The sequence below is a fragment of the Entelurus aequoreus genome, linkage group LG16 (assembly GCF_033978785.1).
Source record: "Entelurus aequoreus isolate RoL-2023_Sb linkage group LG16, RoL_Eaeq_v1.1, whole genome shotgun sequence".
NCBI lineage: Eukaryota > Metazoa > Chordata > Actinopteri > Syngnathiformes > Syngnathidae > Entelurus > Entelurus aequoreus.
Window position 1 is genome coordinate 49,211,892 of NC_084746.1, and position 26,661 is coordinate 49,238,552.

The window sequence follows — 26,661 nt, forward strand, 5'->3', positions numbered from 1 at the left end:
GGCCAGGGCAGCTGTGGCTACACATGTAACTTACACCCGTGAAAGACTGATGGGTTCTCTGTTCTCGGTGAAGCGCTTTCAGTGTCTATAAAAGCACTATATACATCTACTCCATTATTATTTGGCCATAACGATACAGGACGAACTCAAGACAGAAAAAGGCAACAACAATTTGACTTAGTTTGATGAGACTTCAAGGAAAATGTAGGATAAAGTATTGTTTTCAGCCAACTTGGCATGCGTATAATAACACTGACGTGCATCCGCTCTGTGCAAAGCTGCCGCAGTTCCTGCTTGGTTGAGCTGTGTTTCATCCCTGTCACGCTTCAAATAAAAACAAACCTATCGTTCATGTTAATGAGCCAGTCAATAGATTTGGTTGGTTGGTGAAAATCACAACCCTTCAGTCTTTTGATCAAATTTGACACTAACATTTAACGATGTAGAACAATGAAAAATACAAAATAATTAAGAATAAACAGAAGAAAATTTATTTTTAGTTCTAATTATGATTTGCTTTTTTTTTTTTAACTCACTGATGCCTCCCACTACTTTATTCCTTTCGCCTACAGCGTCCATTGTAATCAATTATGCAAATGAGGGAATGATGTCATCTATAAACTTCTAGCAACTTTTATGACAGCCAATAGCATAGCTACTTTTCTTGGGGGGAGGGGGGGGGGGTGGGTTTTTTTTTGTCATAAAAAAATACAATCATGTGTGCTTACGGACTGTATCCCTGCAGACTGATATATAATGTAGGAACCACAAATATTAATAACATAAAGAAACAACCCTTTTGTGCGAATGAGTGTGAATGAGTGTAAATGGGGGAGGGAGGTTTTTTGGGTTGGTGCACTAATTGTAAGTGTATCTTGTGTTTTTTATGTTGATTTAATTTTAAAAAAAAAAGTTTATTTATTTTTATTTGTATTTTAATTTCTTGTGCGGCCCGGTACCAATCGATCCACGGACCCCAATCCACGGTCACTGCCCTAGACCACAAGGACGTGTTTTAAATGTAGATTAAACTCATAAGTCCCCTTTAAATATTACTACAAGGTGACGTATTACATTTTAAAATGATAAACGCAAGTATGCTGCCATTTTGTTTGTCTTTTTTTTTTTTTTGGTAAAGGAAAGCGGAACAAGCATACCGGAACCCGGAAGTGTCCTTTGTCATCACTTCCTGTTTTGTTAGTCTTCTTTCAAACCAGGAAGATGGATTTAGTGTCGAAGAAATGGATAAATACCCTGATATTTTGTTTATTTTTCATCGGTAAGTTTGACTAAGATTGCTTAGAATGCTTCCCCTTTGTGTTTTCTGTGCCTTTCGTAGACATGTTGTTTGCTTGTTCGACTTCTTTTGTGAGTAGAGCCGAGCTAACTGGATGCTAGGCTAGCGACGTCACTGCCCTGGTTAGCTTTTATTTCAAAACGCCATTTCCGTGTGCGCTGTCACTCTTATTTTTCTCCCGGTAAACTTTATAGTCATTTTAGAGAAGGCAACTTTAAGAGATAAGTCTTGACTAGTATTTGTACACCGGGTATCCTGTTGAGACCGAGTGAGCGTCAGCGTGACTTCTCGTGATTTTCTCCGCCTGGAGCTCACAGGCAGCCTCAGCCTTTTATCAAAAGGATCTGATGTCTAGTACTTATTGTACTATTAATTGTGAGACAACCCTAAACTATAGTTAAATCATATGTGGAGTCGTTTTAACCAAACCCGGACTCTTTGTTCGTTTGGTGTATAATTAATCATTTAAAATGATTCCCGGGCGCGGCCACTGCTGCTGCTCACTGCTCCCCTCACCTCCCAGGGGGTGATCAAGGGTGATGGGTCAAATGCAGAGAATAATTTCGCCACACCTAGTGTGTGTGTGACAATCATTGGTACTTTAACTTTAATGTTAAATGAGTTTTTGGTCTCACCCGAACATGTAACTCTTTTATTGTGAAATGGCAGAAAATAGAAATGGCGTGTTTATGTGAAGATATAATCATTGAGCCCATTTTAGACTATTACAGCGTTGTAAAGAAACTCATAAGAACTAGGTACACCTGTACACGTTTTAAAGTACTTTCATGTATATTTGTAAAAGCCATATTGCAGAGCAGCATTGGGCAAAGTTAAGTAACAATAAATATACACACACATACAGCCTACACGTGTACAAACCCCGTTTCCATATGAGTTGGGAAATTGTGTTATATGTAAATATAAACGGAATACAATGATTTGCAAATCGTTTTCAACCCATATTCAATTGAATGCACTACAAAGACAAGATATTTGATGTTCAAACTCATAAACTTTATTTTTTTTTTGCAAATAATAATTAACTTAAAATTTCATGGCTGCGACACGTGCCAAAGTAGTTGGGAAAGAGCATGTTCACCACTGTGTTACATGGCCTTTCCTTTTAACAACACTCAGTAAAGGTTTGGGAACTGAGGAGACACATTTTTGAAGCTTCTCAGGTGGAATTCTTTCCCATTCTTGCTTGATGTACAGCTTAAGTTGTTCAACAGTCCGGGGGTCTCCCTCGTGCTATTTTAGGCTTCATAATGCGCCACACATTTTCAATGGGAGACAGGTCTGGACTACAGGCAGGCCAGTCTAGTACCCGCACTCTTTCACTTTGAAGCCACGTTGATGTAACACGTGGCTTGGCATTGTCTTGCTGAAATAAGCAGGGGCGTCCATGGTAACGTTGCTTGGATGGCAACATATGTTGCTCCAAAACCTGTATGTACCTTTCAGCATTAATGGCGCCTTCACAGATGTGTAAGATACCCATGTCTTGGGCACTAATACACCCCCATACCATTACAGATGCTGGCTTTACAACTTTGCCCCTATAACAATCCGGATGGTTATTTTCCTCTTTGGTCCGGAGGACACGACGTCCACAGTTTCCAAAAACAATTTGAAATGTGGACTCGTCAGACCACAGAACACTTTTCCACTTTGTACCAGTCCATCTTAGATGAGCTCAGGCCCAGCGAAGCCGACAGCGTTTCTGGGTGTTGTTGTTGCATAGGAGAGTTTTAACTTGCATTTACAGATGTAGCGACCAACTGTAGTTACTGACAGTGGGTTTCTGAAGTGTTCCTGAGCCCATGTGGTGATATCCTTTACACACTGATGTCGCTTGTTGATGCAGTACAGCCTGAGGGATCGAAGGTCACGGGCTTAGCTGCTTACCTGCAGTGATTTCTCCAGATTCTCTGAACCCTTTGATGATATTACGGAGCGTAGATGGTGAAATCCCTAAAGAAAAGAAAAGGTCACACACTGATGTTGGTCAAGAAGGCCTGGCTCTCAGTCTCCATTCTAATTCATCCCAAAGGATTCAGGTCAGGAGTCTGTGCAGGCCAGTCAAGTTCATCCACACCAGACTCTGTCATCCATGTCACTATGGACTTGCTTTGTGGACTGGTGCACAGTCGCGTTGGAAGAGGAAGCGGCCCGCTCCAAACTGTTCCCACAAGGTTGGGAGCATGAAATTGTCCAAAATGTTTTGGTATCCTGGAGCATTCAAAGTTCCCTTCACTGGAACTAAGGGGCCAAGCCCAACTCCTGAAAAACAACCCCACACCATAATTCCTCCTCCACCAAATTTCACACTCGGCACAATGCAGTCCGAAATGTACCATTCTCTTGGCAACCTCCAAACCCAGACTCGTCCATCAGATTACCAGAAGGAAAAGCGTGATTCATCAGTCCAGAGAACGTGTCTCCACTGCTCTAGAGTCCATTGGCGATGTGCTTTACATCACTGCATCCAACGCTTTGCATTGGACTTGGTGATGTATGGCTTAGATTCAGCTGCACGGCCATGGAAACCCATTCATTGAAGCTTTCTGCGTACTGTACGTGGGCTAATTGGAAGGTCACATGAAGTTTGGAGCTCTGTAGCAACTGACAGTGCAAAGAGGTCGCCGACTTTCTGCACAATGCGCTTCAGCGTCCGCTGACCCCCCTCTGTCAGTTTATGCGGCCTACCACTTCGTGGTTGAGTTACTGTTGTTCCCAAACTCTTCCATTTTCTTATAATAAAGTCGACCGTTGACATTGGAATATTTAGGCGTGAGGAAATTTCACGACTGGATTTGTTGCACAGGTGGCATCCTATGACAGGAAATCACTGAGCTCCTGAGAGCGGCCAATTCTTACACACGTTTGTAGAAACAGTCTCCATGTCTAAGTGCTTGATTTTATACACCTGTGGCCGGGCCAAGTGATTAGGACACCTGATTCTGATCATTTGGATGGGTGGTCAAATACTTTTGGCAATATAGTGTGTATATTGTTGCGTCCGGCCAGTATTCCCTCTCAGGGAATTAAAGTCACTGGTCAATCCCAAGTTCTTTCAGATGACATATATGCAGAGTAAGAAGGACCATCAAGACAGAATAGGAATATTAACAAGTTTTACTGAAGCTTCAGGAGACCAGCCCACATCAATACAGTCATACCGTCATCTCGGGATGGTCTAAGATTCAAACAGGAAGAGACAACTTCTTGAATACGCACTCCGGCTTCCTCCCACCCTCTCCAGAAAGGAATACAGGCTCATTGTTCTACTACAGATAAGATATAAGGGAGTACTCCAACTCCTACATTGCAAGCCTTCAAGGTAACACACACAGTTTACTTGTGGACATATTCCTAAAAAAAAAGAAAGAGTACAAATGGAAAAACACTAGCTGCTTTAAACATGACTATGAATAAAAAAAGAACTTTTAAACATATGTGCATTCTCCACAATATATATAATAGTTTTTTTCTAATTGATTACTGTAATTTTAATAGCCCTACTTTATTGCATTTTTTTATGCACCAGTTTTGTTTTGTTTGTTTGCACAGGCGCTGGCTGTACTTCAGTGGAAAAGAAGATCTACGTGCACCTCAACAAAACGATCCCATGCGTCCGTCTCCTCAATGCAACTCATCAAATAGGCTGCCAGTGTAAGTTATGTAACACAAAATAAACTGACACTATAATGAGCGTGTGTCACACGGCATACTGATGTTTAAATTCCTCCTCCAGCCTCCTTGTCTGGAAATGTCGGTGTACTCCATGTGCTGGAGTCAGAGGAAAATGTAGACTGGGTCCTTCGCACCGGTCCAAATCCCCCTTATATGGTCATCGTAGAATACCAGCTCTTCAGCAGGTAGTGTTTGCAAGGCATCAACTTTTGGAACTGTGGATCCCACCTCAGGAGTTACACCTTGTCGGTCTGCTCGTCAGGTCTATAATGATGAAACTCAAGAACGGCTCCAGGCGGGTAGCTGGCGTCGCCGTCGTGACACCCAACGCAAACCCGGTTGAAGGCTTCTCTCCGCACACCTCATGTCCCAATGAGAACACAGGTGGGTTGTCTAGATACAATGTGGTCTACAACTAATATTTAAGTCACATTTTAACATGCTTTAATCATTACCTCATCTTGTATTGTCTATTTTACATTTGTATATATATACACTGTATATATATATACATCCATCCATTTTCTACCGCTTGTCCCGTTCTGGGTCGCGGGGGAACTGGAGCCTATCTCAGCTGCATTCGGGCGGAAGGCGGGGTACACCCTGGACAAGTCGCCAACTCATCGCAGGGCCAACACAGATAGACAGGCAACATTCACACTCACATTCACACACTAGGGCCAATTTAGTGTTGCCAATCAACCTATCCCCAGGTGCATGTCTTTGGAGGTGGGAGGAAGCCGGAGTACCCGTAGGGAACCCACGCAGTCACGGGGAGAACATGCAAACTCCACACAGAAATATATATATATATATATATATATGTATATATATATATATATATATATATATACACTACCGTTCAAAAGTTTGGGGTTACATTGAAATGTCCTTATTTTTGAAGGAAAAGCACTGTACTTTTCAATGAAGATAACTTTAAACTAGTCTTAACTTGAAAGAAATACACTCTATACATTGCTAATGTGGTAAATGACTATTCTAGCTGCAAATGTCTGGTTTTTGGTGCAATATCTACATAGGTGTATAGAGGCCCATTTCCAGCAACTATCATTCCAGTGTTCTAATGGTACAATGTGTTTGCTCATTGGCTCAGAAGGCTAATTGATGATTAGAAAACCCTTGTGCAATCATGTTCACACATCTGAAAACAGTTTGACCTTCCTTTGAGCAGATTGAGTTTCTGGAGCATCACATTTGTGGGGTCAATTAAACGCTCAAAATGGCCAGAAAAAGAGAACTTTCATCTGAAACTCGACAGTCTATTCTTGTTCTTAGAAATGAAGGCTATTCCACGAAATTGTTTGGGTGACCCCAAACTTTTGAACGGTAGTGTATGTATATATATATATATATATATATATATATATATATATATATATATATATATGGTTGTAACGATAAACGGTATAATGATAAACTGCGATAAAATTCCAGACTGTTAGTAATACCGTTTAAATTTTTAATTACCGAAAAACGTAATTTATTAATGCATTTTAGGCAACACTGCTTACTTCCTGCACACGCACATTAGAGCTGTTCGGCTCGAGTAAACATGGCGACTACACAGACTTTGCTTTGAAAATGTTCCCTCCGAGTAAACTGAGCCGATCGCTTTGTTTGACTTCATTTCAATCGCTTCTACTTCCGTGGAGTCTGTGTGTGTGATTAAGAGCGCAATGCTGTTGGAGGAGAAAAATATTTGATGTTGCAGTTTCATTTTGAACATGCAACTAACCAGCGTCTGTCCGTCAGCTGCTGAGACTGAGAGTTAGTATGTGTCGGGAACGTTGCCACAACTTGTTTATAAAGTCTTTAGTTTGTTAACTGGGATGCTCACTCGTCTTTTAATTTAACTGCTAACTTTATCGGTGTTCAATTAACATAAATACTAGCTAAATGTTTTGTCATCTCATCGAATTGAACGCAGGCTGAGTTGTCGGTGAGGCACAAAGAGTGTATTAGGTGTAAGAGGTATCCTCTTTATATTTGTTGACCAAACTGTTGGACTGAAGTACATGGTTGTTGGAGAAGAACAAAGCTTGTTTATTTGACTTTATCTTCATTAGCCAAACTGCTTTGTGTTTTATATTGATATCAAAAAGTAAACACCATGGTTTTTTTTACATTACTTGTGGTTTTTAGAGGAGAAAATGTTACTTTAAAAAGACGTTCATGTGACATAGCATTTTGTTAATGTTTTATTGTATATAGTTAATTCATATACAACATATTTCTGCTCAAACTCTTAATGGATCTGTCCCGATACAGCATGTACATGACTTAAAAAAAACCCTCCCTCTATCAAAATGGAAAAATAGAGATAAAGGCATCAAGTACTGAGAAAAATGATACTATTAATGAACAAAAATTCAAATAATTGTCTTTAAATATATTGATAACATTTATCTTTAGCCTTTTTATTAGACATTACAAATTACATGATGGCGCCACGTTCACGCCCCACCCCAACTCTGTTTTACCTAACACAATCAATAATCGTGATTTCAATATTGACAATAAATAATCGTAATTATTATTTTGGCGATAATCATGCAGCTCTGTGTGTAAGACTAGATCTCATACATGAACACTATTTGTATTTATATGGACAAAAAGTGCAGTTACATATTCATCAGGTGCTATCTTTCAAAATTCGTACAATTGTTTAAATTTTTTGATCTCTTACGTCCTACAGTGCTATCTTGCACAATTTTTACATTTATTTTATTTATTTATTTATTTTTCTGCCATATTACTTTGTTTATAATGCTTGTGTTGCTTTCATATGCACATTCAATTTCTACTTGAGGTACATGAAACAATGTTTTTAACTACAATGGTTCTTCTACAAAGGAAATAATTTTGAATCTCTTGTTTGTGTTTTTAAATAAAACGTGGTTAGAATATTTCAGTATAAATACTTTTTGAAAATTATGAGCATGTTTAAAAATACCGCGATAATGATAACCGTGATAATTTTGGTCACAATAACCGTGATAAGAAGTTGTCATACCATAACATCCCTAATTGCTACACATACATTTATGCTCAAACTCTTTTAGTGTACTACACATGGTCAATGTCTTCATTCACCTATATCTTCCCAAAAGTTGAAAAAAATAATTGTAATAATATTTTTAAGAGATGGGCCAGATGAAGGACACTGGCGATTTGTCGTATGGACATCACTGTGATGGACAGTTAGAGAGTGGGGTCTTAATTAGAAGCAGGAGATAATTATGCTGTTACTTCTGAAATGTGAAAACGTACTCTAAATAAAAAGTTCTTTAACTTTAGTAATGTTTTGGAGTGCATGAGAAAAGGTAGTTCTCTTTGGTCACATGTTAATTTTTAAAGGTGCTGTTTGCAACTTTCTCACAGTAATATTTTTTTAAAGCAAAATAATTGTACAACATTAGTGGTTCAACACAACAGATTTGTTTGACAATTGTCCTTATTTTTTACAATTACAATATAGATAATTGTCTATATTTTTCACAATTACAAAGTTTATGTATTAACATTTTTTAACGGCCTGAATAAAATGATTGGAGTCTACGGTTGTCACTCACCCGCACACAGAGCGCTTGCACACATACAAAGACAGTCCAACAATTTGCATTCAAGTTATTGTTATGATAACATATACACTCAATGACAGCTAACAACAGCTAAAGCTAATGGGTGTGCATGTGTTACGTACGTACGAAATTACGTCATAACGTACGAGAAGCCTGAAGAGGGTGCGATATACTGTGTAAAATACACTGGAAAGACACTTTAACAAGTATATTGTAGACCACGGTAGCAACAGAACCAATGTTGTATTAGCAGTAGGGAGCAAAAAGCTTGGTCAGCATTAATAGCGCTGATGAGTGGATTGTTAACATGCATGATTTTCACACTAGCGGTTTAGTAGCAGCATTGTAAAGCGCATGTAGAGTCAAATCATACTTCAAATGCAGCTACTGCCATCTTGTGGAGATAATGAAAAACATACATCAACAGGTTGCCAACGGCCACAGCTGTTTTTTGACCCCAACACTACCGTATTTTTCGGACTTTAAGTCGCAGTTTTTTTCATAGTTTGGCCGGGAGTGCGACTTATACTCAGGAGCGACTTATGTGGGGACGGCGTGGCGAAGTTGTGAGAGTGGCCGTGCCAGCAATCTGAGGGTTACTGGTTCAATCCCCACCTTCTACCATCCTAGTCACGTCCGTTGTGTCCTTGGGCAAGACACTTCACCCTTTATTAGTAGATTGCACAGTACAGTACATATTCCGTACAATTGACCACTAAATGGTAACACCCCAATAAGTTTTTCAAGTTGTTTAAGTCGGGGTCCACGTAAATCAATTCATGGTACAAATATATACTATCAGCATGATACAGTCATCACACAAGTTAATCATCAGAGTATATACATTTAATTATTTACATTATTTACAATACGGGGGGTTGATATCAGCACTTCAGTCATCAACAATGGCATCATCTGAGAAATGGACTCCCTACCAATTTACGTCAAATTCTGCTTAACAAGAAATATCATCAATGGAAGCAGTTGTATCTCTTTTAAATACTTAATAGCACAGTATGCAATAAATCCTAACATATTCCAATAATATTGAGGGGACGGCGTGGCAAAGTTGGTAGAGTGGCCGTGCCAGAAATCGGAGGGTTGCTGGTTACTGGGGTTCAATCCCCACCTTCTACCCTCCTAGTCACGTCCGTTGTGTCCTTGAGCAAGACACTTCACCCTTGCTCCTGATGGGTCCTGGTTAGCGCCGTGCATGGCAGCTCCCGTCATCAGTGTGTGATTGTGTGTGTGTGAATGGGTGAATGTGGAAATAGTGTCAAAGCGCTTTGAGTTCCTTAAAAAGGTAGAAAAGCGCTATACAAGTACAACCCATTTACCATGTGTGAAATTATTAACACGTTACCGTAAAATATCAAATAATAATATTTAGCTCATTCACGTAAAAGACTAGACGTATAAGATTTCATGGGATTTAGCGATTAGGAGTGACAGATTGTTTGGTAAACGTATAGCATGTTCTATATGTTATAGTTATTTGAATGACTCTTACCATAATATGTTACGTTAACATACCAGGCACATTCTCAGTTGGTTATTTATGCGTCATGTAACGTACACTTATTCAGCCTGTTGTTCACTATTCTTTATTTATTTTAAATTGCCTTTCAAATGTCTATTCTTGGTGTTGGCTCTTATCAAATCAATTTCCCCCAAAAATGCGACTTATACTCCAGTGCGACTTATGTGTTTTTTTCCTTCTTTATTATGCATTTTCGGCCGGTGCGACTTATACTCCGGAGCGACTTATAGTCCGAAAAATACGGTAATTAGAGACACTGGTGGTTATTTGCTTTTGTAGACCATGCGCAATTATATTTTGTATTTTTGTTTTCCTTAAATTGCAGGTCAAATTTGAAAAAATCTGGCCATACCTCATGTATCTTATTCCTGTCAGGTGTCTATTCCGAGAGCTACAGTCCGTCAATGGCTCACTGCAACGTCACCACGTGGAACCCTTTCGGAAATGGCTTGTCCTACGAGGAGTATGACTTCCCCATATTCTCCATGAAGGACGACAGCGAGACCCAGCTCATCCGGCAGGTACGTTATTTTCAAACCCCTTACCCCTTGAGAACAATGCGGGAACGAGTTGACGTTAATCCTGTACTTCTTGCCAGTGTTACTTGGACCACAACCGCTGGGTGAACGGCAGCACCCCCCAGTACCCGCTGTGTGCCATGCAGCTCAACTCGCACATGTATGCGGTTACTGACACGATCACGTGCATGAGGAGGAACGAAATCGGCGACAAGTTCAGCTTGAACACCGCAAATGGTACTTTTATGTCATGTCAGCTGGATGCCACGTGCAACTGCAATGCATCATACTGACAGCTGTTTCTCATATTTCCGTCACTTTGTTTTGCCAAGTCGACATTATCGTCTTTGTTAAAGCTGTTTTTTGGTACAGCTCCGTGTACCTAATGAAGTGACTGGTGTGCCTGACCAAGTAGTCACACATTTTATCTTTGCTTGCAGAGTTTGTGTGCGACCCGCTGGGCGACTATAACGTTTGGGCCGCCACCAAGCCTCTCAACGGCACCGCCAAAGGTCACAAGATGTCGGAGAGTGTCGTCATTGCTGCCGCCCGGGTGAGAATTGAGAATAAAGTTGTACATCTGGTGGTGAGATAGGGATGATAATTTCTCATCACTCCGATATTATCGGCCGATAAATGCTTTAAAATGTAATATCGGAAATTATCGGTATCGGTTTCAAAAAGTAAAATTTACGACTTTTTAAAACGCCACTGTGTACACGGACGTAGGGAGAAGTACAGGGCGCCAATAAACCTTAAAGGTACTTCCTTTGCGTGCCGGCCCAATCACATAATGTCTACGGCTTTTCACACACACAAGTGAATGCAAGGCATACTTGGTCAACAGCCATACAGGTCACACTGAGGGTGACCGTATAAACAACTTTAACACTGTTACAAATATGCGCCACACTGTGAACCCACACCAAACAAGAATGACAAACACATTTCGGGAGAACATCCGCACCGTAACACAACAGAACAAATACCCAGAACCCCTTGCAGCACTAACTCTTCCGGGACACTACAATATACAACCCCCACCCCACCCCCCATTACGTTGTTTAATGCATCCAGCGGGGCATCAAAACAGAATTAGGCATAATAATGTGTTAATTCCACGACTGTATATATTGGTATCGGTTGATATCGGAATCGGTAATGAAGTATTGGACAATATCGGAATATCGGATATTGGCAAAAAAGCCATTATCGGACATCTCTAATCACAATTGTCTTTAATATCGCGGTATTTTTAAATGTGCTCAAAATTTATATAAGAAAAAGACATCACATTCAAAATGATTTATTGTGTAGAAGAAACATTATTCCACACCGACTGCTACCGTCAAGATTGTTCCTACTTACCAAAGGGATTGAAACATCTAGTTCTATTTGCTTTACTGTAGATAAGAACACTGTGTTTCATGTACCTCAAGTAGAAATTGAATTTTATGTACCTCAAGTAGAAATTGAATGTGCTTATGAAAGCAACACAAGCATTATATACAAAGCAATATGGCAGAAACAAAATAACATAAATAAAAAAATAATGCATGTGAAAATTGTACAAGATGGCACCTTATGGACAGAGGGACAAGCGGTAGAAAATGGTTGGATGGAGATAAACAATTAAAACAAATATAAGATGGCACCTGATGGCTGTAAGACGTAACTGCACTTTTTGTCCATAGAGATAAAAATAGTGTTCATATTTGAGATCTAGTCTTACACATGGGGCTGCTTAACTCTAACCAAAATAATATTCACAATTATTTTATGGGAGGTATAGCAGTGTTGGAGTGGGGTGTGAACGCAACGCCATCATTTAATTTGTAATGTCTAATAAATAAAAGACTATAGATAAACATTATCCATATATTTAAAGACAAATATTTGTGTTTTTGTTCATTAATAGTATCAACGTGTCAGCTTTTTCTCATTACATGATGCCTTCATCTGTATTTTTACATTTTGATTAAAGAGAGAGGTATTTTTTTAAATTCCGTACATTTACATGTACATTCTGTATCGGGACGGATCAATTAAGAGTTTGAGCAGAAACATTACGTATAGGAATTAACTATACATAATAAAACATTAACAAAAAGCTATGTCACATGAATGGTTTTGAAAGTAATATCTTAATAACCCCACAGTTAATGTAAACGTATATAACACAAAGCAGTTTGGCTAATGAAGATAATGTCTAATAAACAAGCTTCGTTCTCCATCAACACCGTGTGGTTTGGTGAAACAGTTTGGCCAAAAAAAGATCAACAAGAGTGATACTTCTCGAAATGAATGCACAATCTTTGTGCCTCACTTCACAGCCTGCGTTAAATTTGATGAGATGACCAAACATTTGAGCTAGTATTGATGTTTTTAGAGCACTGACAAAGTTGGCAGTTAAAGGACGAGTGACCATCCCAGTAAACAAACGGAAAGACTTGTGTCAACGTTCTCTTCACATCGCCTGCTGCATTTTTCCTCACGTCATTGACTCTCAGTCACAGCGGCTGAGTGAAAGACGCTGTGTTGAGAAAATGAAAGCGACATTACATATTTTGCTCCTCCACGGTATACTTTTGGTGCGGGACAAATGCTTCCGTCTCCAATATTGTCCTTACCTATCGCCATCCATTAACAGCAGTGCGCTCTTAAACCCACACTGAGAGACTACACTACAGAAGTGAAGCGAGAGAAATAAAGTGGAAAAAAAGCGACCAGGTCTGTTTACTCGGACGTAAAATCTCCAGAGCAAGGTCAGGTAATTGCTTTCCGCCATGTTTTCTCAAGCCAAACGGCGCTAGTGTGCATGCATGTGTGCGTTGTGACTCCACTTCCAGGGAATAAGCAGTGTTGCCTAAAAGGCATTCATAAATTACGGTTTTTCGATGATTAAAAAAACTATTTCTAACCGTCTGGAATTTTACCGCAGTATGTCATTATACCATTTATCCGTTTTTCATTTATCTTAAAATGCTAGGCTTGGACGACCACAAGCTTTGTGTTAGCATGTAGTGTTACCTTTCTACTCATTGGAAAATAAGCAGAAGCGTAAAAACGTATTGTTTTAGAGACACAGTAACTTAACAACTGTTGTTGTGTGTGATTTGATTAAATATTTTGCTGTAATGCATGTTATTTCTCAGACTGCAACATTGTCAGTAGTTTTATGAAGCAGAAAATTTGCTCTCGACTTTCCCATTAGCTCTAATTGCGCGTTGAAATCTAATAATCGATCTAATTATGTGACTCCATGACATTTGCATAACTCTCCTTTTCCCTGCACAGCTGGACAGCCGATCGTTTTTTTACGACGTGGCTCCCGGAGCGCAGAGCGCGGCCTCTGGCTTCATCGCTCTGCTGGCAGCCGCTCATGCTCTGCGCAACGCTACCCAGGACACCCCGCTCAACCGCACCATCCTTTACACTTTCTTCCAAGGGGTCAGTCTGTTTAATTTTGTCTTTAAAAATGAAGAACCCCTTTAAATCATGCTTGATGTCCCGCAGGAAACTTTTGACTACATTGGCAGTTCCAGGATGGTGTACGACATGGAGAACCAACAGTTTGTTGTGGACCTGGACAATGTTCACTCCCTTCTAGAGGTTGGACAGGTAGGTGGCGACACACCCACATGATTATACATCATGTGTGCAGTTTTGCCGTTAGGGCTACACCAAAGTCAATGTTTCAAGTAACATTTTAACATTCATAACGATGTGTAAAGAGTGGTTTACCATTTTATTATACTTGTATCTTAATTTTGAGGTCGCAAAGGCAGAGTTTGAGGACAGGTTTTGTAAGCACAGAATTTTTTTTTTTTTAAAGAAATTAAACTTTAAAAAAAATTTTTACGCGGATATAAATGTTTAGTGGGCACCAAAAGTATTTAGACACCTTTTACATTTTTCGCTCTTTGTTTTTTGCAGCCGTTTTCTAAAATCAAAAAAGTTAATTTTATTTATCAGCGATGTAACCAATATTGACGGAAAAAAACTGAAATCTTGAAACGTTTGCAAATTTATGACAAAAGAAAAAGTGATATCACATGGTCATACCTGAACAAAAATATAAAAGCAACATTTTTGCTTTTGCTCTCATTTTTCATGAGTTGAACTCAAAGATCTAAAATGTTTACCATATACACAGAAGACCTATTCCTCCCAAATATTGTTCACAAATATGTCTAAATCTGTGTTAGTGAGCATTTCTTCTTTGCCAAGATAATCCATCCCACCTCACAGGTCTGTCATATCAAGATGCTGATTAAACAGCATGATCATTGTATAGATGTGCCTTAGGCTGCCCACAATAAAACGTCACTCTGAAATGTGAAGTTTTATTACACAGGACAAAGCCACAGATGTCGCGAGTTTTGAGGGCGCGTGCAATCGGCGTGCTGACTGCAGAAATGTCCACCAAAAATGTTGCTTGTGAATTGAATGTTAATTTCTCTACCATAAGCCGTCTCCAAAGGCGTTTCAGAGAATTTGGCAGTACATCCAACCGGCCTCACAACCGGAGACCACGTGTAACCACACCAGCCCAAAATGGGCAGTTTTATCACACAGGACCTCTTTAACCCTGTTTGGAAGCAGCAGGTGAAGAAAAAAACATACATACGGACGTGATGAGTTATTGATGCTGGAAAAAAATCATCAAAGTAATTTTTTTATTGATTATTCAGCCAGGCCTGCTTCCTGCGAGGTAGGAGAAAAGGAGCGCTGCGCTTAAATTTGTTCACACTAACCAATGTTAGTGGGTAATCTTGCCTCATTGGAGCGTTTTTTTTTAATTGTCAGTAAGATGTCATAATTACTCATATCTGCCCGAGAATTATATGTGCAAAATTTATTGTGCACCCCTATTTGAAATAATTTTATTGATTGACTTTTACTGAGCCACAAGATCCATTCCTATGTGACAGTAAGTTATTTTTCTGGTTTCTGAACACGAGTGTGTTCTAGTCCAAAATGAATATTGCGTACAGTTGTTTTCATGCGCCTCTGGATTCAACAAAAACTGTAAAAGTCATGTGAATATGCTCCGTTTAGGTGGGCCTGCGAGCCAACTCCAGTCTGTGGCTCCACTCTGATCCGGTTTCCAGGAGGAACACCAGTGTCGACGATGAGGTTTGTGTTTTCTGACCAGAATGTTTCTGTCCTTTACAAAGGAAACCATTTTACTCCCAACTGGACCACTGAGGTTGTCTTACTGTTTGTGTTGCAGGTAAAGACGCTGGTTGAAAACCTGCAGTCGTCCGTGATGGGTTTAAACGTCTCTCTGAGTGAGCCCGACTTCTCACAGCCACTGCCGCCCTCGTCCTTCCAGCGCTTCTTGCGGTCCCGGCCCATCCCGGGCATTGTTATCGAGGACCACCAGTCGGCTTTCAGCAACAGGTAAAGCATCTCGTCGGTCAGCGGGTTTTAAGATACCCGCTGACTGACGTACGTTTGTGTCCTGTTTGTGCAGGTTCTACGAAAGCATGTATGACAATGCAGACTACTTGAGCGTGTCCTACCCGCAGAACATGACCCAAGAAGAGCAGCTGGAGTTTGTCACGGAGACAGCCAAGGTTAGCACCCTTAAATCCACATACCTGCTTACATTAATATAATACTCTGGTGCAGGGGAGTAACATCAAATTCATACTCCAAACTCTCTAAAAAGGCCCTTCGCCCCCACTAAACCCAAAGTCAGCACGCTATACTTGGTATGTTTACATGCACTTAGAAACTTATTCTTGCATAGATTTGGTTGAAACCAGCTATTTAAAACACTTGTAAAACCTAATTAGGTTTTTGAATTTCTAAAGGTGAGTTTAAAATATCTAGATAAATCCCCAAAATAATTTGGTTTTGTTTTACACTAACAAAAAAAAGAAATTCAATATCAAGTGGCCAGATTATGAATTTAAATAATCATATAACATGTCATTATTCACTTAAATATGATTATACAACTCCTGGAAGAAAAAAAAATGGAATCATCAGACTTGGAAGATATTCAGTTGTTTAATTTTTCCGAAAAAAAAAACATAACAGACATGACACACAACTAGAGTCACTTGTGTCTTTAAGAAACACTGAAAAATAAAGAGAATAATTTGTGGTAATCAGTAACAGTTTCATGTTTAGACCAGTCGATTAAAAAAGTTATGTATTCACTCAATTCTGTGTAAAAAAAAAAAAATGGAATTACCCAGTAAATTTTCATTTACAAAGCTAACACCATGCATCGGATTAAATCGGTTCATTAGTCTGCAGTTAAAAAGGACTGTTCACACCATGGAGAGCTGTTGCACCAGCACCATGGCTCCAACATGAGATATGTCAACTGAAACAAAGCAGAGTATTATCAAACTTCTTCAAGGCGGTAAATAATTACGCAATTTGGCAAAAGTGTTCAATTGTTCACACTCAGCTATGTCTAAAATCTGGACCAAGGACAAACAACATTCAAAGGTTGTACAAGGCAAGTCTACAGGTAGACTAAGGAAAACATCAAAGAGTCAAGACAGAAAATTTAAAGTAATATTTTTTGAAAACAGACAACGCACAGCAAAACAGATGAAAAACCGATGGGCGGAAACTTGAGTCACCGTGGGATTTAAATATAGAAAACCTAAACGAGAGCCATTATTAACACCTAAACACAAAAGAACAATAGGCTAAGGAAAAGCAATGATGGACTATAGACTGACTGGATGAAAGTCATATTCAGTAATGAATTGCAAATCTGCATTTGGCAAGGTGATGATACTGGGACTTTTGTTGGTGCTGTTCCAATCAAATTTATGACGACGACTGCCTGAAGAAAACCTACACATTTCCACAGTCATTGATGTAATGGGGCTGCATGTCAGCTAAATGCACTGGGAAGATGGCTGCCATTAATTACATTGTCAGTAAATGCACACGTTTACATTGACATTTTGGACACTTTTCTTATTCTATGTTTGGGGATGATGAAATAATTTTTCAAGATGATAATGCATCATGCTATTGAACAAAAACTGTAAGAACTTACTTGAAGAAAGATGCATATGGTGCATGTCATGGCCTGCAAATAGTCAGGATCTCAAACCAATTCAAAATCTGTGATGGAAATTGAAGAAAATGTTCTATGACAAAACTCCAACCTGCACAGCTGATTTGACAACAGCAATCAGTTGTAGCAAGATTGATGAAGAGTACTGTTTGTCACTGATTAAGTCCATGCCTCAGTGACTGCAAGCGGTGATAAAAGCCGGATGTGTTGCAACAAATTACTAGTGGTGTGTTGGAGTGTTTTTTTATTTTTCATGATTCCATCACTTTCCTCCATAATTGACTGATTCCATCATTTTCATTCCACTTGATCTAAAAATTAAACTGTTACTAACACAATTTATTTTCTTGATTTATTTTAGTGTTTCTTAAAGCCAGAATGTTGCCATTTTCAATTACTAAATTTTTGTGTCATGTCCGTTTTCTTTTTTTTTTAACGAAATTAAACAACTGAATGAACATCCTCCAAGACTAGGGATTCTATCATTTTACCAGGGGTTGTAAATCTGTCAAGTTTTCCTTTGCTTCGTAGTTCAAAATAGAGATTATCTGAATTACCGAGGATTATCATCAGTGGATAATATGAATCACAATAAAACATCATCATTATGATCATATCAGTTTTAGTGCATCTGCTCGGGGTTGAATCTCCCCGTTTAAAAAAAACCCCATATCTGTAACTTTAATTAAGGGTCTTTGAATGCACCACAGTTAAGAGCAATGAGATGCAAAAGTGAAACTTGTACATAACTTTGCTTTGTGGTGCAACAAATATAATTGTTATAATAATACCTTTTTTTCTATCACCTCATCCTGGTTTCCATGTTGGTGCTGTGTGGGATTGCATAAAAGTGAGCTTGGATGACGTCATGATGTCTGTGTTGAGTGAAGTGTACGAAGCTCGGTTTGCCACTATCCAAGTGAAATTCAATCAATCAATCAATCAATCAATGTTTATTTATATAGCCCTAAATCACAAGTGTCTCAAAGGGCTGTACAAGCCACAACGACATCCTCGGTACAGAGCCCACATACGGGCAAGGAAAACTCACCCCAGTGGGACGTCAATGTGAATGACTATGTGAAACCTTGGAGAGGACCGCATATGTGGGTAAACCCCCCCCCCCCCCCTCTAGGGGAGACCGAAAGCAATGGATGTCGAGTGGGTCTGACATAATATTGTGAAAGTCCAGTCCACAGCGGATCCAACACATCTGCGAAAGTCTAGTCCATAGTGGGGCCAGCAGGAACCATCCCGAGCGGAGACGGGTCAGCAGCGTAGAGATGTCCCCAACCGATGCACAGGCTAGCGGTCCACCCCGGGTCCCGACTCTGGACAACCAGCACTTCATCCGTGGCCACCGGACCTGTGCAACTCCCCCTCCATAAGGGAGAGGGCAGCAGAGGAGAAAAGAAACGGCAGATCAACTGGTCTAAAAAGGGAGTCTATTTAAAGGCTAGGGTATACAAATGAGTTTTAAGATGGGACTTAAATGCTTCTACTGAGGTAGCATCTCTAACTTTTACCGGGAGGGCATTCCAAAGTATTGGAGCCCGAACAGAAAACGCTCTATAGCCCGCAGACTTTTTTTGGGCTCTGGGAATCACTAATTATATATATAATATAAGGGAATTAACCATTTTGTATTTTTGATTGGCAGTGGGAGTCTTAGACATAATTAATTTAATAGAAGCAGCCTTTTTATTGACATTTCATGGCTATATTTATATTCTATTAACATTTATGACATCATTTGTATAAATGACATATTTAATGGCAGACAGTTTCTTTCAAACTTGACAAAAGTCCCCCTGTGCTTGGGATCCCGGTACAACATCCCCACTGAACCCCAGCACACTCACACACTTCGACGCCGCTGCTCTGGTGTAAGATGGTGGTGTGTCACACAGTTGACTAATGACCTTGTGTATTTTATCAGGCGCTGGCAGAGGTGGCCACCGTGGTTGCTCGAGCTCTGTACAAACAGGCCGGAGGAGAACAATCCCGGCTGAGCACCATCAACGCAGACGCGCGAATAGTAAACCTTTCATTTTCCTTTCATTTTGTTACATCGTTTAAAAATTTAAAAAAAGACGTACAACAGTTGCCTTTAACCAATATTTTTTGTTTTCTGCAACTTCAGGTGAACTACATCCTTTACAGTTTCCTTGTCCAGTCAAACAACACCTGGCTGCAGGAGATGGTCACTTCAGCTAGCTCCCTCAGTGAGTTGAATACAAATACATTAAAGGCCTACTGAAATAAATGTTTTTTATTTAAACGGGAATAGCAGATCCATTCTATGTGTCATACTTGATCATTTCGCGATATTGCCATATTTTTGCTGAAAGGATTTAGTAGAGAAAATCGACGATAAAGTTCGCAACTTTTGCTCGCTGATAAAAAAAAAAGCCTTACCTGTACCGGAAGTAGCGTGATGTCACAGGAGCTAGTATTCCTCACAATTTTCCTTTGTTTACAATGGAGCGAGAGAGATTCGGAGCGACAAAGCGACGATTACCCCATTAATTTGAGCGAGGATAAAAGATTCGTAGATGAGGAACGTTACAGTGAAGGACTTGAGAGGCAGTGATGGACGTATCTTTTTTCGCTCCGACCGTAACTTAGGTACAAGCTGGCTCATTGGATTCCACACTCTCCTTTTTCTATTGTGGATCATGGATTTGTATTTTAAACCACCTGGGATACTATATCCTCTTGAAAATGAGAGTCGAGCACGCGAAATGGACATTTAAAGTGACTTTTATCTCCACGACAATACATCGGTGACACACTTAGCTACTGAGCTAACGTGATAGCATCGTTCTCAAATGAAGATAGAAACAAAAGAAATAAACCCCTGACTGGAAGGATAGACAGAAGATCAACAATACTGTTAAACCATGTTCATGTAACTACACGGTTAAAAATTCTCAGCCTGGTAAGGCTTAACAATGCTGTTGCTAACGACGCTAAGGCTAATTTAGCAACTTAGCAACCGGACCTCACAGAACTATGCTAAAAACATTAGCGCTCCACCTACGCCAGCCAGCCCTCATCTTCCCATCAACAGCCGTGCTCACCTGCGTTCCAGCGATTGACGGCGCGACGAAGGACTTCATCCGTGGGTTTGGCGGCAAGCATCGGCTAGGCGTCTGCTAGTCCTTGTTGTGTTGCTGTAAGTATTGTACTTAGCCGCTAATACACCGATCGATCCCACCTACAACGTTCTTCTTTGCAGCCTCCATTGTTCATTAAACAAATTGCAAAAGATTCACCAACACAGATGTCCAGAATACTGTGGAATTTTGTCAAAGAAAACAAGAGGTTTTTGTATCCGGTCCGATAGGGTCCAACCACTTCCGTGCATTTTGTGACGTCACGCGCATAAATCATATCCAAAGGAGTTTTTCAACCGGAAGTGTGGCGGGAATTTTAAAATGTCACTTTATAAGTTAACCCGGCCGTATTGGCATGTGTTGCAATGTTAAGATTTCATCATTGATATATAAACTATCAGACTGCGTGGTCGGTAGTAGTGGCTTTCAGTAGGCCTTTAAAACCTCAAATTATCTTTTTTTTACCCTCATAATGTTCCATCTCTTTAAATTATCTTTGTGTTTTGGGAAACAAATATCATATATGCTACAATGTAGACAGGCCAGTCAAATAGTCAAATGTTTGGACTAGTGCCGTTCAAATAGTCACATTTTAGTCACGACCACGATTTTGGTTACTATGATTAAATGAGGCTGATTGGCGATATTAACATCTAAAAGCAAGCGCTGCTGCATATCAAATAAAGCTCTCTCACAGCCAACAGTCGGCCAGCCACCAGGGGTTGAACAAAATAAATAAGGGTATATAACCAACAATGCTTTGTCCTTCTTGATTATGTCCGCCAGAGAATAGGCCCACCAACTTTTATGTTGGCGTGGAAAACCAGTTGAGTGAACCGACCGGCCTGGTAGAGTACCTGCTGGCCAACCTAACGGGCAGCGTGGTCAACGTCACCCAGGACGACTGCCAGCAGCATCGCGAAAACGAGAAAGACAGCGAGACTAAACACGTGAGCAAATGCCCTCATTGCACTCATGAGTACCCCCCTCTGGTCTAAAAGTGGACTGCTGTCCTCCTCCCCTCAGTTGTACACGTACATGTGGGTCCAAGGAGCAGCGCGGCCCAACAGCACGGAGAGGGAAGGTTTTTGCGTGCGCTCCACCATACACCGTTCCAAGGCATTGTCGCCGGCCTTTGTATTGCGAGAGTACTCCTCCAAAGACTACTCCACATGGACCGAATCCAGGTGGAAGTCCAACTTCAAAGGCCGCGTGTTCCTGGTGGCCAGTCACGAGCTGGAGGTAGGCCAGACCCTTTTCTATCCTTCACTCTCCAAATTCTATTCGTTGTACTTACAAAATCTGAAAAATATATATTGTAAAAAATAACAGTTTTAGGAAGCAAGATAAATGACATCAATCATTAATCAATCAATGTTTATTTATATAGCCCTAAATCACAAGTGTCTCAAAGGACTGCACAAGCCACAACGACATCCTCGGTACAGAGCCCACATAAGGGCAAGGAAAACTCACCCCAGTGGGACGTCGATGTGAATGACTATGAGAAACCTTGGAGAGGACCGCATATGTGGGTAACCCCCCCCCCACCCCCTCTAGGGGAGACCGAAAGCAATGGATGTCGAGTGGTCCAGTCCATAGTGGATCTAACATAATAGTGAGAATCCAGTCCATAGTGGGGCCAGCAGGAAACCATCCCGAGCGGATGAGAAAAGAAAAGAAACAGCAGATCAACTGGTCTAAAAAGGGGGTCTATTTAAAGGCTAGAGCAGCCCATGGGCACAAGGTCGCCTGTTAGGACCAGATGAGTAGCCCGCTGGCCTGTTCTAAAAATAGCTCAAATAGCAGCACTTACCAGTGAGCTGCCTCTATTTTTTAAAATTGTATTTATTTACTAGCAAGCTGGTCTCGCTTTGCTCGACATTTTTAATTCTAAGAGAGACAAAACTCAAATAGAATTTGAAAATCCGAGAAAATAGTTTAAAGACTTGGTCTTCACTAACTGACAAAGAAACTCAAAGTGTGACATGATTTATTTAAAAATTTGAGAGTTGACTTTTGTATTTTACATGAGTTATTATTTGTACAAACATGGTGCAAAGTAATTCATGATTTGTCAAAAAATGTTAGTGGCTAACTAGTTAAAATGGGATATTGTGATTTCACAAGACTGTCTTAGAAGTGATCATTTGAAAATGTTCAATTTGAAAAATGTGCACTTAGAGAAAATATAAAAATAAAGTGTTGCATATTGATATTTATGTTTGTATATATATTTATTGTGAGAAATCATTAAGATGATCAGTGTTTCCACGAAGATAAATATCATTAATTATTAATAATAACATAGAGTTAAAGGTAAATTGAGCAAATTGGCTATTTCTGGCAATTTATTTAAGTGTGTATCAAACTGGTAGCCCTTCGCATTAATCACTACCCAAGAAGTAGCTCTTGGTTTCAAAAAGGTTGGTGACCCCTGGGCTAGAGTATACAAATGAGTTTTAAGATGGGATTTAAATGTTTCTACTGAGGAAGCATCTCTAACTGTTACCGGGAGGGCATTCCAGAGTACTGGAGCCCGAATAAAAAACGCTCTATAGCCCGCAGATTTTTTTGGGGCTCTGGGAATCACTAATAAGCCGTGAGTTCTTTGAACGCAGATTTCTTGCCGGCACATATGGTACAATACAATCAGCAAGATAGGATGGAGCTAGACCGTGTAGTATTTTATACGTAAGTAGTAAAACCTTAAAGTCACATCTTAAGTGCACAGGAAGCCAGTGCAGGTGAGCCAGTATAGGCGTAATATGATCAAACTTTCTTGTTCTTGTCAAAAGTGGGCGCAGAGGACGTGTGAGCAGTGTGCAATTAGAAGGCACGTTGGTCTCCACCTTGCATTGTGAAGTGAAGGGAAACCAAATGATTTATGATCAGGTTATATTATTTATTTAAACCCATATTTCTGCATATTTATATTACATTTGTCTGCACTTTTTTGTAAAAAAAATTAACACCAAATTATTTAGTTGGGCAGAAAATGATTTTAATGCTTCAGACTAGAGATGTCCGATATCGGACTGCAGATATTATCGGCCGATAAATGCTTTACAATGTAATATCGGAAATGATCGGTATCTGTTTCAAAATTATCGGTATCGGTTTCAAAAAGTAAAATGTATGACTTTTTAAAACGCCGCTGTGTACATAGACGTAGGGAGAAGTACAGAGCGCTAATAAACCTTTTAGGCACTGTCTTTGCGTGCCGGCCCAGTCACATAGTATCTACGGCTTTTCACACACACAAGTGAATGCAATTCATACTTGGTCAACAGCCATACAGGTCACACTGAGGGTGACGGTATAAACTTTAACACTGTTACAAATATGCGCCACGCTGTGAACCCACACCAAACAAGAATGACTAACACATTTCGGGAGAACATCCGCACGGTAACACAACATTAACACAACACAACAAATACCCGGAACCCCTTGCAGCACTAACTCTTCCGGGACGCTATAATATACACCCCCAGCAGCAAATTGTGTTTTTAATTCAGATTATCCTAAAGTCTAATATTGGGCGCTTGTTGCTTTTTTTGATTGAGTATTTACAGGGCTCTTATTACTTGCTGAATATAGCGACAACATCACAAAGTAGGTGATACGAATCACCCCTGCCCTAAAACTGTAGTTATGGCTGGAGGCGTGATGGCAGCTGGCCACACTACTGTACTAAACTTTCTGTCCCTCCTGCTTAGATGCTGACGCTGGGTGTGGGTGTGGGCGTGCTTGTCACTTCACTGCTGCTCACCTACATCATCAGCTCCAAGGCTGACATCCTCTTCAGCTCTCAACGGGAGCCCACCAACGCCACATACTGACCGCCTAACGTACGTCCTGACAGGAGACATGGGCCCACCAACTCTAAAACTCCTACTTGAACCTCCATCAGACCCGGACCAGGTTTTTTGTTTAGTTTTTTTAAATCCAAACAACACGCTGAGGCCTGCTTTAGACCTCGCCTTGTTTTCCTGGACTCGCTGGTTTGAAGTGAGGCGGGTTTTGACTACTGGATTGGCTCCCGAGTGGACTCCGAAAAGTCTGGTCAGGTACCAGCAGGCCTTTGGAAAAGATGGTCATATTTCCTTTCACTAAATTAATGTTCTTGCTTTTTATTGTTCAAGAAGGTTTTTGTTAATTGTGTGCGTGTAAGAAAGAGCTGATTTTGAAAAATAAGAGCAATGACAATTAAATATGATAGTTGATTCAGTGTATACAAGCAAGGATAAATGTGTGAGAGAGAAAATTGTCATGTGCAATACTGTACCATTTACTGTACATAAGCTGAGATAGGCTCCAGCGACCCCGTAAAGGACAAGCAGTAGAAGATGGATGGATGGATGGACCTCCAATCACAAAAAAACACTTGGTGAGACAAATGAACAACAAATGAAGATGTAGTAAGTAGCTTTTCTTTTTCTTTTTTTAGACTGAAATTTGCACTGGTACTCCTGGCTGCCCACTTCATTTGGATCAGACTTTTTTTCCCCTTCATTGTAAAATAGTCTTTGAAACAGCTGTTGATTTCTTGATGAGGAATTAAACTGTTTTCCAATTGTTACTTCTACTCTTTTTGTATACAGTAAATTGAGCCTATCCCAGCAGATATAAGGGGTTGTAGGTGTGATACTACACAAACTGGTTACTTGTCAATCACAGGAAATATGTATAGTAACCATTTTTAGTTTACACCAATGGACAAGTTTCTATTCTCCATGTAACATAACATGCATGTTTTTGGGATGTGGGAGGAAGTCTGAGTACCATGGAGAGAATTGTTTGGGGAAGTGAACCCAGGTGTCTTGATTGATAAAAAACGAATAACTTTGAATGAGAACATCTATAGCAGGGGTCACCAACCTTTTTGGAACCAAGAGCTACTTCTTGGGTACTGATTAATGCGAAGGGCTACCAGTTTGATACACACTTCAATAAATTGCCAGAAATAGCCAATTTGCTCAATTTACCTTTAACTCTGTTATTATTAATAATTAATGATATTTACACTTAATTGAACGGTTTAAAAGAGGAGAAAACACGAAAAAAAAATTACAATTAAATTTTGAAACATAGTTTATCTTCAATTTCGACTCTTTAAAATTCAAAATTCAACCGAAAAAAAGAAGAGAAAAACTAGCTAATTCGAATCTTTTTGAAGAAATTTAAAAAAAGAATTTATGGAAGATCATTAGTAATTTTTCCTGATAAAGATTAATTTTAGAATTTTGGTGACATGTTTTAAATAGGTTAAAATCCAATCTACACTTTGTTAGAATATATAACAAATTGAACCAAGCTATATTTGTAACAAAGACAAATAAGTATTTCTTCTAGATTTTCCAGAACAAACATTTTAAAAGAAATTCAAAAGACTTTGAAATAAGATTCAAATTTGATTCTACAGATTTTCTAGATTTGCCCGAGTAATTTTTTTGAATTTTAATCATAATAAGTTTGAAGAAATATTTCACAAATATTCTTTGTCGAAAAAACAGAAGCTAAAATTAAGAATTAAATTAAAATGTATTTATTATTCTTTACAATAAAAAAAAATAAATTACTTGAACATTGATTTAAAATGTCAGGAAAGAAGAGGAAGGAATTTAAAAGGTAAAAAGGTATATGTGTTTAAAAATCCTAAAATCATTTTTAAGGTTGTATTTTTTCTCTAAAATTGTCTTTCTGAAAGTTATAAGAAGCAAAGAAAACAAAATAATGCATTTATTTAAACAAGTGAAGACCAAGTCTTTAAAATATTTTCTTGGATTTTCAAATTCTATTTGAGTTTTGTCTCTCTTAGAATTA

General features: G+C 39.5%; 1 protein-coding gene across 1 annotated transcript; it reads left to right on the forward strand.

Moving 5' to 3' along the window:
* The first annotated feature begins 1,131 nt into the window (after window positions 1–1,131).
* Window positions 1,132–25,989, forward strand: ncstn (nicastrin). Its single transcript, XM_062023197.1, has 17 exons — window positions 1,132–1,279; window positions 4,874–4,975; window positions 5,058–5,181; window positions 5,259–5,380; window positions 10,514–10,659; window positions 10,737–10,893; window positions 11,097–11,209; window positions 13,954–14,106; window positions 14,173–14,277; window positions 15,718–15,795; window positions 15,893–16,062; window positions 16,136–16,238; window positions 19,653–19,751; window positions 19,857–19,938; window positions 21,619–21,782; window positions 21,859–22,074; window positions 24,555–25,989. The coding sequence occupies exons 1-17, from the start codon at window positions 1,222–1,224 to the stop codon at window positions 24,675–24,677; spliced, it is 2,115 nt and encodes a 704-aa protein (XP_061879181.1). The 5' UTR covers window positions 1,132–1,221; the 3' UTR covers window positions 24,678–25,989.
* The last annotated feature ends 672 nt before the right edge of the window (window positions 25,990–26,661 follow it).

Coding starts and splice junctions, on each gene's coding strand:
- ncstn (XM_062023197.1), top strand. CDS start 1,222: ATGGATTTAGTGTCGAAGAAATGGATAAATACCCTGATATTTTGTTTA. Junction 4,976..5,057: donor TCATCAAATAGGCTGCCAGT/GTAAGTTATGTA, acceptor TTCCTCCTCCAG/CCTCCTTGTCTGGAAATGTC. Junction 14,107..14,172: donor TTTACACTTTCTTCCAAGGG/GTCAGTCTGTTT, acceptor GATGTCCCGCAG/GAAACTTTTGACTACATTGG.